Consider the following 14,634-nt stretch of genomic DNA (forward strand, 5'->3'; position numbering starts at 1 on the left):
TAAAACCTACCTGAACCAAGCGCCAAATAGCAATTGTGCTTTGCTGCAAAAATGTATAAAGATGGTTTTAATATAAAATAATATAATTGTTTTTTATGCTTACTGATTCAAGATTTGATTGTTGTTGTCAGGTTCGTGATGGTGATAGCAGTACTTCTTCACAGCTGGGTCGGTATTGTGGTACCAGAATTCCCAGTTCTCTCCAGTCTACTCGTAATGTAATGAGAGTCAAATTTCACTCGGATAGCTCAACTGTTGACAGTGGCTTCCGTCTAACTTGGTCCCCAGGTATGTACTCATCTCATTGTACTAGCTACTGAGATGATTTGTTTTCTTTTGTTCATGTTCAGCATAGTGATTATTGTATATCATACTCATGGTGCTTTAAATTAGCATAATGTCATTATGATTGGATAATGGTTACACATCCCTGTCATGTGTCGTATTTGTAGACGATGATGGCATGTCATTGTTTAAAAAACAAGCGTCTACCCATGAGCCTTTGCATTTTTAGCATGCTTGTTATTGTTGCTTGGGACTCATTTATCTATCTTGCGCAGGTTTGACCCCGCTGCTTTAAATAAATGACAGAGATGTGTCTGTGGTTAAAAATAACTTGTATTTAAATAATCCAGTTTACAAATAAATTTGATTTATCTATTAATATTAATTAAAGCAAATATAGAATAAAGTTGGGAGTGACAAAGCAATTCTTCTGGCTTAAATTTAAAAAAAAACAAAAAAAAATTCCTAGTGAAAAATGTGGATGCCTTTTCATAAACAGGAAAACAAAGAATACCTCTGTTGACCCAATTTGAAATTTTTAGCTCCGCTGTCGACTTTGTTGAGTTATTGTCCGTCGGCATCGTCGTTTGTGTCAATGTTTTACTTTTTCGACTTCTTCTTGAAAACTACAAGCCTGAATGCTTTGATACTTGGTGTTAAAGTGAAAGTCAAGGCTATCAACATAATACTCCTCGATAGAAGAGCTCGGCAAATGTAAGAACATGCAATTTACAGTTTTTTTATATCACTTCTCATTCTCTAGATATTCAATTTTTCATCAATTTTTGTAGACCGCCATCTTGATTCTTCAGCAAAGGATTATGGGTAAAGTATGACATCATAGAGTATGTTGTCAGAAATTGAGAAAATTATTTCATCTATAACTTCAAAAGTTGAACTTCATATTGGCTGAAAGTTTAGAACAGGATAGCATACATGTACTGGTGCCAAACATACTAATAAAATAGTTGTGATGGAAACAGAACTGAAAATATTTATTTTTATGTTTTTCTACCAAATGCTCAAATTTCCTTATATTGTATACAATTTACCGATGTGAGTAGGTTATATAGGTGATATATTACTTGTTGACCATAAAAAGTGGTCAAAAAAGTGTCATTCTATATTTTACAATGAAAATAACGCTTTTTATTTTTTTTTAATTTTTGGCAATATCTTCACTTTATGTGTATTTGTAACATTCTAATTTACATTACTATAATCATATACAAGAGTAATATGCATAACGAAAATTTGAACTAATTCGCATCAGTATTTCCCATGAAATCATTTTCTCAATTTCTGACAACAGACTCTATGATGTCATACTTTACCCATGATCCTTTGCTCGAGAATCAAGATGGCTGACTACATAATACTGATAAAATGTTGAATATCTAGAGAATGAAAAGTGATTTTAAAAAACTGTATATTGCATTCTCCTACATTTGTGGAGCTTTTTCTTGGGGGCTCATTGTGTTGTTTGGCTTGACTTCCCCTTTAAATGTACCTTGGGTAGACCTCTCTAAGATTTGTTTATTTCATGATGATATCTTCAATTCTCTAATTTTGGTGAATATTTTTGTCATTTTTGGTAAAAAGTGATATTTTACATTACATATATAGGTACTACATTTGGACCTCTATCAGATTTGTTTATTTTGTAATGATATCTTCAATTCTCTAATTTTGGTGAAGATTTTTGTCATTTTTGGTTAAAATTTATATTTTCATGATATTTGATATTACATATATAGGTACTACATGTGAACCTCTCTCAGATTTGTTCATTTTGTAATGATATCTGAGTTCATCTTGTATTCTGTGAGAATCTAAGCAAATATAATTTGTTTCAGGTTGTGGAGCTGTTTTTGATGAGTTGGCAGGACGTATCACTTCACCAGGGTATGGTATTCGGAACTACCCTGATGACCTCGATTGCGGTTTCCTGATTAACTTTGAACCAGATGTACCACTGATAATCAGATTTGAGGACGACTTTGATATTGAGGGTATGTTTGTTCCCAAAATAATAGTTTAAAAAATTGAAGCAGCTTGCAGTACGAGAATATCATAAGAGTATGCACAAAGGCAGTACAGTGACAGTATTGACCAACACATAGCAGGGGTTGATGCATTGCCATACTGCCTGAGTGACTACTTTAGAGTATCCTCATGAAAACCTTATTATTATACTTCTTTGATTCCTCTTTGTAGTAATAAGAAATAAAAGCCTGAAATGGCAACGCAGAATATTCCTCGTTGTGTGAACATTTGCGGGATTTTATTTCCATCATGTTTTGATAGTGCTGTGTCTTATCATGTAAATGAAAAAAAGTGATTAAATGTGATGTTAAAATTTTTCAAATAAGGAGCAAAGATATTCGTTACACTTTCGAACACGTCCATACAGTGTTTTACACTCGACCAAATTCTATTGTTTTCAGTGTCAAATGTATAATAATGGTTTATATATAAAGTCCTTCAATTTATCTAAAGTCAAATACAGCACCATCACACACAGGTTTTTGAAAACGGCCTTGGATGTTCGACTTCAGCCAAACTGTGTGCATTTTCTTGATAATTAAAATTACATGAATGACGAACTGGGCGATTGTGTAAAACTCAAACCATGGTTCCCAATCCAAGACTTCTACTTGCTTGAATTTAACACTACAGGAGGCTGATATGTCATCAAAAAGTCACGAAGAGGAGGGGGCCTCCTAGATGCCTATATATCGCTTGAGATATACATCATCTACAATCTAAGTAATGACAAGTACTGTACTTGAATGCAGCTGCTACTACTGTATGTTTGTGTCGCAGAGACCATTTTTGCAAGTTGTAAATTGGTGTGCAAATCCTGATATATTTAATGTAAAAAGTATTTGTATCCCACTCCCACAGTTCGGTTCAGTTTTGCACATTTTGGTTTCGCATAATTTTGTTGCATATTTATATGCAGGGTTCTCCCCAGGGCATTAAGGAGTAGGGCTCCCAACTGTTTAATTTGGGATCAACAATAGAGCCATATTAGCGTAACAATAGATATAATATAGGTGATTAAGATATTATATTGTAAATTAGCCAATAATCTATGTTATTTTTCTGGGGAGAACACTGATATCATTCACCAACTCGTACAACAATAATATGTGTATATTGATTTTTCAGCGCATGGATCGTGTAATTTTGACTATGTTGCAATTTATTCTGGTACATCTGAGAGTGGAGAGCTGTTAGCCAAGGTGTGTGGTTCTGTGGCCCCTGATGAGTTGTCCTTATTCGGACCAGCATTCATCATGTTTCACACCGATAGTTCATCAACTGCTGCTGGTTTTGCTATTGACTTTGAAGTAGGTAGGTAGTACATCAGGTTGCAGCAACTGAGTGGAAAAATAACATATATATATGTATATACATAAATACAATTTTTCTGATGTTTAACGTACTTTTCTAAATTATGATAGCTTGGTTACATACTAATTCAGCTTAGTCAACTGGAGAAGAGTTGGTGAAATCCAAGCTATTGTAATGAAAAAAAAACACAATACTGTGGAATACTTTATTTTCGCTGGAATTAATTTTCGCTGAAAAGGCTTTTCGGGCTTTTTGTATGGAATTTATTTTCACTGATTTTTGATTAGTTTAATGTGAAATATAGGAAAAAAAGTATATTCACTGGATTTTATTTTATTTTATCTTATCTCTTCAGCGAAAATAGCAAAAATAAATTCCAAGCGAAAATAAAGTATTCTACAATATATTGAAATACCCCTTTAGAACCATAATTTTTAGATTCTTTTGACAAAATTGTGACACAAAATTTTCTCAGTCTATTTTTTGGACCCAATTTCTTACCAAAAATACTATTTTATACAATAGTGACAAAAGTTCATTTGTAATAAAAATACATATCAGAGTTGGCTAATAGCCTCCTTCACCAATAGGCTCTTCCGTGGAGGTGATAAAAGTTGATTTTGGTATTGAAGCGGGTAAAAAAAAGGGTGCACTCTGAACGACTGTGTTTTAGAATTCCATCATTTGGTTTAGTATATTTACTCAATTAGAAGCACAAACAGTTACATTCATCATACACTGAATCATTCAAATATGATTTATTATGACCACAGTTTGCCATTTCCATAAATGCATGCTTCAGTAATAAAGCATGTACATTTCTTTATACATACAGTTGTGTGAAGAGAATGCTGAAAAAGTTATAAATTTTACAATCTGCTTTTTTTTTTGTAGGCTGTGGTGGTAATTTCACCGCTCCCGACGGTATTATACAGACACCTGCACATCTAGACAGATACAAACCACAACAGAACTGTTCATGGTTTGTCCAAGTGGATCCAATTAAAGTCATCGAATTGAGGCAAGTTTCACATTTTTTAAAGAATTCAAACATTACCAGTATAATTTGCACCATTAAAATGATATCAATGTTTGTGTATATTTTCTTTGTTAATCTTTGATGAATTTAAAATATTTTGCTTTTGCCAACATCCTTAAATTAAGAAAAAGTTGTGAAAGTTGGTATTCAGTTGGATAAATTAAAGAATTGAATTTCCAGTAACCTCATCCTAGTAATTGATTAACAAGATTTTAATTTTCTTCTTTGTGGATGATGACTGCCCTCTAAAGTCTGATTATGAATCTTGTGTTTTCAAATGAAGTTGCCTTTCTTCCACTGTCTCTTGATGACTTGTAACACTTGTTGATGCTCTCTCTTCTCTACCTACAGGTGGGAAATGATCGACATTGAACTACATTCAGCCTGTAACTATGACTATGTTGAAGTATTTGATGGACATAGCTATTCATCCCCTAGTTTAACAGGTCGTCTATGTGGTGAAATTTTGCCGGACCCGATCATTACTACCAGTAATCTATTGCTTGCTCAGTTCGTCAGTGATTACTCTGTCGCTGGTGAAGGATTTCGAGCTGCATACCGTGCAACTTATGGTGAGTTGTATCAGGATTTTGTTAGCATAGTGGTTGTTGCATCAGACTCATGATCGGTAGACCAAAGTTCAAATCCTTTCTTAGGCTAAACATCAAAAATGTCGATTCATACCCTTGGTGAGTGTGCCACAGACTCAATGGGAAGGCCAATTCCACTGGCCGAGATTCATTCACTAATGAAACGCGACTTTGGGGGAACCTTGGTTAAGGTCCGCAGGTGCTTGTGTTCGACCGTGCCTGGTTGATGCCAGGATAGCGCATTAAATTGCCATTTGATAGGAAGATGGCCGCACAACCTTGTCATGTAGTCCCAAATATGAATATGACTTCTGTGGCAGAGAGACAACAGTGACATTCAATATCCGTCACCTGGCACAAAAAACATTTAAAAAAAAAAAAAAAAAGATTGCTGCTGGCCAAGTACTTCACCTCCGACTTTTCAAATCACCTACTCCACAACTTAATGAAACTTCTGGTCATACATGTAGCTTTCCATATTTATAATGATTATTTGGATTGGATGAGTAGTTGACATACTACCTGCATTTGAACACTAAATAAAGATCAATACCCATGCACACCCCAGACTCAAACCCTGGTTGAGTATGGTCTACACCCAATACAGCAATTTGATGCAGTGATCAAGGCAGGTCTTGTCTTTTGGAAATGACCTGAGACCTAAAAAAAATAAATCTCTCCTGAACAAAGTAATGGAAGTAAATAGGGTGCTTAGAGTGCTATTAAAATCTCTTTAAAATTGTATGAACTGGGAGAGTGATAATTAACTCAACTATTTAGCCAAGTGATAGGTCAAGTATGGCTGTCGTAACTGATCATCAAAATCATCTTGTCTTGATTAATTTTAGGTCCTACTCATGGCTGTGGTAATCGCTTTACCAATGACACCGGCTCGTTTACCAGCGTAGATATAGATGGAGATAACAATTATGAGAATGACTTGGACTGTGTCTGGATTATATCAGTGGATGTTAACAAAGTTATAAGACTTAGTTTTTCAAGTAATTTCATGTTGGAGGAGAAACGTGGTTGTCTCAATGACTACATTGAGGTATGTATAACACTATGTAGATGACTGCCACCCTGGCATCATTTTAACAAGGTGGTTTGAAATTAAACTGCTTCTTCTTTCGTTGACTATGACTGGGCTACAAGTGAACATGGTCTACTCTATAACTGTAACAGTCTATCATTGGTATTGGTGGTGCTTTTTTAGCCCCTGACTGGACACAGTCGTCCATCTCAGTATCTGAGAATTAAGTTCTTTGACCGATTTTCCCCAAACTTTGTACATGGTTGATACATGATGGTACATATGCCCAGGTTTTTCATTCAGATTTAAAATGGACCTAAGAAATAGCCTAAGAACCTACACTTTATATGTGTAGAGCATTATCACCAAATTATGCCAGTCGATTCTGTTTAAACTTAGAATATGGGTGACATGTGTTACCATACTGAGGTACATCCCTCATTTTTCAGATTTTATTTCAGAATAGGCCAACTTGCAGCTATTTGGTTCTGCAAAAATACTTAATTTTGTTATTTTTTGCTTATAACTTGAGAATAAAATTAGTAAGTGTATTCAGAGTTGGTACAGACGCAGTATATTTATTTCACTAAGATGCAAGTTGATTTTTGTTGAGATTTTAAGCAGTATGGCTGATCAGCAGCCATTTTGTTTTACGAAAATCAGCAATTTTTTTTGCATAATTCTGCTTATATTTCAAATTCACACTGTCCAATTGTGTTCAAACTTGGGTCACAGATGCTTGTGTACTAGCACAACAATGAAAGTTGTTCATGTCACAATTCAATTCAAGATAGTTGCCTGATTTTGTTGAAAATTTACATTTTTCATTCATTTTCACACATTTTGTTTTATATCTAAAAATGCACAGTCTAATTGCGTCTAAACTTGCTTCACAGACAATTGTGTTCAAGCATAACAACAAAAGTTGATTTGTGTTACAATCCAATCTTAGATGGTCGACTGGCAGTCATTTTGTTTAACCAAAATCATCAATTGTCAAAATCTGCTTATATCTCAAATTTCTATTGCCCAAACTTGATACACAGGCAAATGTGTTGTAGCATGTAAATGTAATTTGGTCTGTGTGACTGGCATCCTTTTTTGCAAAAAATTAGGTTCATTTGTTTTAAACTTGGTATGATGTTTTATATTTGGTGCCTGGTGTATGACCTGTTTTAACTTTGCATTTGACACAAAATGGCTGACTGGTGGCCAATTTGTTTCATGGTTTTGCCTATCTGATATAGTTTCCAAGACATACTTTGACCAAATGGGGGCAAACTTTATTAATGCACTTGGTCAAAAAAGAGTATATACATGCTGACATTTCATTTTTCATACATTGAACGGAAGGTGCTGCGACATTCTCAATGGCTTTTTTTTGTGCAAATTGAATAACAATATTAAAATGTATCATAACTGATGCAGTGTTGAATTCTCCCAACAAGGTACGTGATGGAGTGATGCCTACATCATCATTGATAGGACGATACTGTGGTTTATCTGCTCCTCCCAGTATGACAACATCTGGCAACAATATGCATGTATTATTCCACACTGATAGCGTTAATCGAATTCCGTTCAGTGGTTTCACTGCATCATATACTACTTTACCACGTAAGTAAAATTAATTGTTGATCTTGAACTCCAAAGTCAAGTTTTATGAATTTCACAAACAGAATCTGTCTGATTATAATAGTGTTTGTTCTAATACAGTCTGAAAACAGGGACTTGTGTTTTGATCACCGTGCATGTGTGTGTCTCCACCTGTATCTCAGACATGTCTGGTCTGATCACATTCAAATTTCACAAATACATCACATATCTTGGGTGATATGTTAAATGTATTGCATCAAATTTTGACTGACCTTGGATTCTGGGATAATTCTTTATGCAGAACAGATTTCTGTTAAGTAATTCCTCGCTAATGTCAGCTTTGAGCGAATGCAGTATCCACTCACTTAGGGGGACAATGACAAATCTAACTAACTTAGAAAATATATTTTTTTATGGAAACCATACAAAATTTTGTATAGAATTCTTCTTGCATATTATATCAAACTCTTTGATCATTTGTGTATAAATATTATTTGTTAAATTATTTGTTGACATTTTTGTGTTGTACAACTTATATCACCTTTCACAAAATGAAGATGTTTTTTTTAATATTTCCCCCAAAAAATTAATTTTGAGAAATAATTTTCATTTGGTCTCAAATCAACAATGAAAATTTAAATAAATGGTGCACAAAAATGGCAAAATTCTGGCATTAGAATTTAAACATGTCGATTATTTTTGTAGGTACATGTGGAGGAGTTTTAAATGCTACAACTACAGCTCAGATAGTGACCTCGCCCAATTATCCTGGTAATTATGGGCCAAGAATGCGCTGTCGCTGGACTGTTGATGCACCAGAAAACGAACGTGTCAAATTAACAATTACACACTTGGACATAGAGTCACATGACAACTGTCAGTTTGATTTTGTGGAATTCAGAGACTCTCCAATGGTAAGGCTCATTTTGTTGTTCCCTGATGCACCAATGTTAGATATTATTTTTCATAATTAAGCTGATATCCTTTTAGTCAATATATTTTGTGTAACCCCTAAATGTTGCACATAAATGTTTCTATAAAGTTAAAATGAAGAGCGCATTCTAATTTTGTGTAAACAAATGTATCTATGGGTTTCATATCAAACACGCCACAGTCCAATATTGTGGCAATTACCCATGTATTGCTATGTTAAACTGGTTTTGAATTTTAGTAACAATTTCTCGAGTTTTTGGAAAATAATTTGAGATAAATCACTAAGGTATCATTTTGCATTTTTTAATAAATTTTTTTAGTATACTGGAGGTCAATCTTTGAGATTCTGTGGAGGAGAGATTCCATCGTTCTTTGAATCATCCAGTCGAACTGCCGAGATAAACTTCCATACTGATGCAAACTCGCATGGATCTGGATTCCGGATAGAATACGAGATAGCAGGTATGATCTGTAGTTGCATTTGTTTACTTATTGCGCCAGTTGTTCACATGAAGATAAAATAACGACATTGTTTGTTTGTTTGTTCTGGTTTTAATAAAACAACTTGCAGGCAACGTTTATATGCTGGTTTGTGAAAATGTGAACAAATGATGACACAGTGCAACTGCCTATAAGAAAAACGATCTGAGAGACTCAAATAATTTGTTAGAATTCATCATAGTTCGATGACTTTTTTTCATAATGTACTGTGAGATACGTTTATTCAGTCACTTGATATGATACGTCAGTCTCAAAATAACCTGAATTTATTTGAAATAAATACACACAAGTTCACACCTTTTTGTCATCTCCGTCATTGAACATGCAAATTGTCGTGACAAGTCATAATATATTTCATGCTGAGCAGACAAATGCATGCAGAAATGGAAATAAATGATGACTGACATTTTCAGAAATTAGAATTAACTTTTAATTTTACAGACATCACACTATCCTAAACATCTGTTACTGGCACTATGTTGATCCTATTCTATTCAAACTTATATTATATTTGGTAATGCCTTACACATGTTTGTATGTCAACAAATTTCACAATTTATGTAAAAACTTTGTCATTGCCTTGAAGACTTGTAAAACAGTACAGTGCATACATGCACCGTGCTGACAAGTGTTTTTTTAATTTTTTCTCTAGTTGTTTTCAATCCCCTCAGGGGGATGTTTGAGTGTTAATAAATTATAATTGGTAACATTTTCATTTCTTTCTAGGCTGCAGTAAAGCGCTGATGTTGAATAATGGACGTCTGACCAGTCCTAACTACCCCAATAATTACCCTTCACACTTAGATTGCCAAGTTACAATAACATCACCACCTGGTACTAAAATTGCTTTATATTTCAACACTTTTCAAATGGAGTATCACATCAACTGTAACTATGACTACCTTCAAGTAAGTGGTGTTCCCTAGTATTCATTCATTCATGCATGAATTCAGTGCCAGAACATATCAAAGTAAGTCCATTTGTATCACTGTATGTCGTCTTGACAAATGGACTGTCTATATATCATTATATGGTACCTCAAAGTATGCACAAAGAAAGTACAGCGGAAGTATCGAATGACATACAGTGCATACTTTGCGGTATCCTCATAATAACCTCAAACATCTGTTTTTTAACTTCAATCACTTAAAAATATATATTTGGAATTCAATAGACCATATATTGTTGAGAGTGAAACGGTCATAAAACTTTATTTTTCTCCTTAAATAGTGTTCTATATTCTGTGGTTGTATAGGAAAGTTTTAATTCTCTTCATCAAGTTTATTTTTGAAAGACTAAATTTACAACCTTTTAATTAATTGATTAAGTGTTGTGGTTTGATGATGTTCAGGAAAACACAAAATGTTATAGCTACAAGTATTCCTGAACTCTTGTGATATTAAAGACAGCAAGTCTGATTAATAACTTACAATTTCTTGTCAGATTTATGATGGAGACAATATGACCTCTCCTGTTTTGGGAAAGCTTTGTGGTTCTGGCTCTCTGCCTGATCCCATCTTTGCCTCTGGTAATCTGATGTTTGTAAGGTTTGTGACAGACCGATCAGTCGCACTTCCAGGATACGAAGCAACTTTTACTTCAACAAGTTCCTCCACCTCTGGTAAGTAGTTTGAATGCATGATTGTATCCTGCAGGAATCAAAACAACTTTAAATGCCTGCTACAAAAATTTTATGATTTGATTTTGAATTTAAATTTCTCATTTTGATGTCCCTGTGATATTATATCAGTAGTTATAAATACGCCTGTCACTATTTTAGTGTTTTTTTTCTTTTGTCCAATCAAAAAATGCAGTACAGCTTTCGTGCAACCTGTCGTTATTTTCCCATTTATGTGTGACAAGTTCGCTATAAGTGATTGGTGCAAATGCAACAATGTAACATGTAACTATGCGAGATGACGTCTGTAAAGTACCACCTTTATCTTTTTAGGCTGTGGTGGCAATTTCACGGTTTATACTGGCAGTTTTACCAGTCCTGGATTTCCGGGTTCTTATGGAGAGAATCTTGTATGTGAATGGTTGGTGACAGTCCCCGCTGGAAGGCAGCCTGTCTCAATTGAGTTTACATGGATGAACATAGAGGGCACTTCTGGCGTGTGCAGTAATGATAAATTAGAAATATGGGACGGTGATAGTCAAGAAAATGGCTCTCCGCTTGGCTCATTCTGTGGATCGGTAAGATGAATATTATTTAATGAATATACAACTTTTATATGTTAGTGTCATTGTGGACAAAACTGTTGAATGTCAAAGTCAACACAAGTCACAGTATCTAAATTATCCATTTTATGTCGCTGAGTCCAACTTTTTCAACCTAATTATTCTGCTCTTTTTTTTTTATATTCTTGAATATTCCTGGAAATGAATCCATTTTTGAGCAAACACAATATATGTCAATTTTCAGTTTTTACTTAAAACAATTTGTCTATTTTTGTCCTAATCATCTGAAGGAATGTGAAGACTATAAATTATTTTACGAACTTGTGAAAAGGTTAAGAACGTGTACCTGTGATGGAATTTACTGGAACAAACTTATACACTTTGATAATCAGTAATTATTTCAAGAATTCTTTAATGAAAAATATTTTTTAATTTGCAGGATCTGCCAGCCAGCCGACAGTCACAGTTGGGGAGAAGTATGTTTTTCCGATTCACAACTGATAGCACAACACCAGAAGGAGAAGTGAGCCCAGGTTTCCGTATCAAATTCAATAGCTAGACCTATGAAATTTTGATAAAGTATTTTAAAATCTTTTTTTCAAATCTCTACAAATATGTTTAAAAATTGGGATACATGTTTTTTAAACAAAAACCAATAGTGAATGGAAATAACTTTTAATCAGAACCATCCTTTTCTTGTTAAAAAAAAATCCAATGGAATTGTTTACATCTTTTTCAATATGAAAATGTACACAAAAGTTTCAGAAAATGAGTATGAAAAAATGTTGTAATAATCATGCCAAAAAATTGAGTGTCAATTTGTAACTAACATTGGATGTGCCAAAAAATATCTTCATGCGTTTTCGAATTAATTTTCTACATGTTATGTGCAGTATTATTTCAGTAATGTCTCGTTTATATTTATCTTCAAAACAGTTTGATGTTCTTGTTTGTAACCTTTTGTTTTGGGGTGTTAAATTTATTCCATAGATATCAAAACACATGTACACAGAACTCCCATGAAAAGTAAAACTATTATAAACTTAAATTTAGTTACATTAAAATCAATTTAATTGTACCTCTATATAGGAATTCAATTATACTGTAGAATACTTTATTTTAGCAGGAATTTATTTTTCACTGATTTTTTGACAAGTTGAATGTAAAATATAGGAAAAAAGGTTTATTCGCTGGATTTTATTTTCACTGAATCATTCCTTTAGCGAAAATTAATTCCAAGTGAAAATAAAGTATTTTGCAGTAGTTTAATTAGTCATTTGCATCTCTACTTAGGGTTGAAATAACTGTATCTAGTCAAATTCACTTAACTTGAATGCCATTTAACCTATGTTAAATTTATTAAATAGGTAGGTATACTGTGCATCAACCCTAATCGTAAATTTGATACCAAGACGCACATTCCTGGAAATTGACTTTATTTTATATACATGTATAGCCACTTAAATGGAATGGTTTCATTTTTCATGTAAGGACAATGCACACACATACACACACAAAATGACTAAAATTGACATATCATTGGTAATTCAGTAATATCGGGAAGAAATGTAGCACCTATTGCTATACAAACAGAGACTCAGCTCCGTTTCTCCTGGAATTGGGCAAAATATAAAAAACCTAATTTTAGTTATTTTTCATGACAAAACTGTTTCTACCTCCAATATATTTCACATTTCAAGAGCTTGCCAACTCCTATGCATAAATAAAAAAATGTGCAATGTTAAGAATTTCCACTAGTTTTCTATTTTACTCCAAACGTTTTGGCACTTTTCACCTGTAACCAATGAGAAATTATATCCAATTAACACCAGTATGATTTGACGTTTGCTGATCATAGAGGTATAAACATACCTCAATGGTTTGATGCATAAAACAATTACCAGAGTGAAAACATTCACATTAGATCCATGTTGACATTCTGGAAATTGATGACTGTCAAAAAGGGTGCGATGAATCATACTTTGTCACCTAAAGCGTGCATGTTGTTTAAATATTAAAGTTTGCTTTATTTAGCAAGCATAAATTTGAGTTGTTTTTTTTTTTAACCCATTATATACTGAGCCAAAAAAAAATTTACAAAATGGCACTTGTATAAAAAAATTATTAAACCTCATGTAATCACTTTACTGGGAATTTATTTTTAAATTTAATAAAATCTTCTAATAAATCGAATATTGTAAATTGAGCAGCTGCTAGCTAGTGTTTTTAAACAAGCCACTTCTGAGGGGTAAAAAATGACTTATTAACTTTTTCAATGTGACTGCATAGCATTTGTTCTACTATCATAATGCAGCTTTAAAGAATTACTGGTGTACATAGCATTGTTTTCTAATGAGACGTTAATATTTTTATCAAAAAAAGCTAACTCCATTACAATAAAGAGGTTCAATCGGCAATTTTACTACCTTCTACTGTACAGCTTTTCAATGCAAACAATTGTAAAATAAAATTTTAAAATGGGGGAAAGAAATGCACTTTCATATACTAAATATAAGTATACATTTTGATTGCCTGGGAAAGGGGAATACAAAATGGCTGAATTATTTTGTAAATGACCAAATGAAATAAGCTTCGGGTAATTTCTGTGGTTATGATATGATACCGTACTCGTATTATGAAGCTTTTGTAATTATGCAGAAATAAAAAATGACATTTATACAGAATCAGTAGTTCATGTAGCATTTATTCAAATTATGTCATTATTATGTGCCTTTTGTAGGAATCACTGATACTGTATCTCCTCTAGTCAAATCTGTATTAGAAGCCGCGGATTCTATTAAATGATACAATGAAACGGAAGGGATACGGCTTCTATTCGAGCATCTACACATGAGAAATGGTGAATTTTTGCTTCTCAGTTGTTCAAAAAGAACTGCAACTTTTAATACAGATTTTTCGGTATAAACTAACAATAGTTAGTTGGACTATTAAAATATGCCTTAACATCAACACTTGCATCAGTGTAGCACCGATGGTGAAATGAGGATTTGAATTTGAGAACTTGTACAGGGGGCACGTACTTTGTTGTTAATAGCTCTCATCAATTTTCATTTAGGAAAGGGGAGTAATCTAAATGCTAGGGAAACAACAGTATG

General features: G+C 33.5%; 1 protein-coding gene across 1 annotated transcript in view; it reads left to right on the plus strand.

Moving 5' to 3' along the window:
* Positions 1-14,202, plus strand: part of LOC100370254 (cubilin-like) — a 139,637-nt gene extending 125,435 nt beyond the window's left edge. The window contains exons 54-66 of the mRNA XM_085495161.1: positions 132-288; positions 2,142-2,297; positions 3,460-3,645; positions 4,540-4,666; positions 5,036-5,256; positions 6,123-6,325; positions 7,756-7,924; positions 8,609-8,817; positions 9,157-9,298; positions 10,064-10,245; positions 10,781-10,958; positions 11,289-11,533; positions 11,958-14,202. Of these exons, the coding sequence (XP_085351287.1) occupies positions 132-288; positions 2,142-2,297; positions 3,460-3,645; positions 4,540-4,666; positions 5,036-5,256; positions 6,123-6,325; positions 7,756-7,924; positions 8,609-8,817; positions 9,157-9,298; positions 10,064-10,245; positions 10,781-10,958; positions 11,289-11,533; positions 11,958-12,077 (2,295 nt within the window). The 3' untranslated portion in view covers positions 12,078-14,202. The remainder of the gene's footprint in view (positions 1-131; positions 289-2,141; positions 2,298-3,459; positions 3,646-4,539; positions 4,667-5,035; positions 5,257-6,122; positions 6,326-7,755; positions 7,925-8,608; positions 8,818-9,156; positions 9,299-10,063; positions 10,246-10,780; positions 10,959-11,288; positions 11,534-11,957) is intronic.
* Positions 14,203-14,634: the final 432 nt, after the last annotated feature.

The sequence above is a fragment of the Saccoglossus kowalevskii genome, chromosome 21, assembly GCF_978046115.1.
Source record: "Saccoglossus kowalevskii chromosome 21, keSacKowa6.1, whole genome shotgun sequence".
In the NCBI taxonomy this organism is placed as follows: Eukaryota; Metazoa; Hemichordata; class Enteropneusta; family Harrimaniidae; genus Saccoglossus; species Saccoglossus kowalevskii.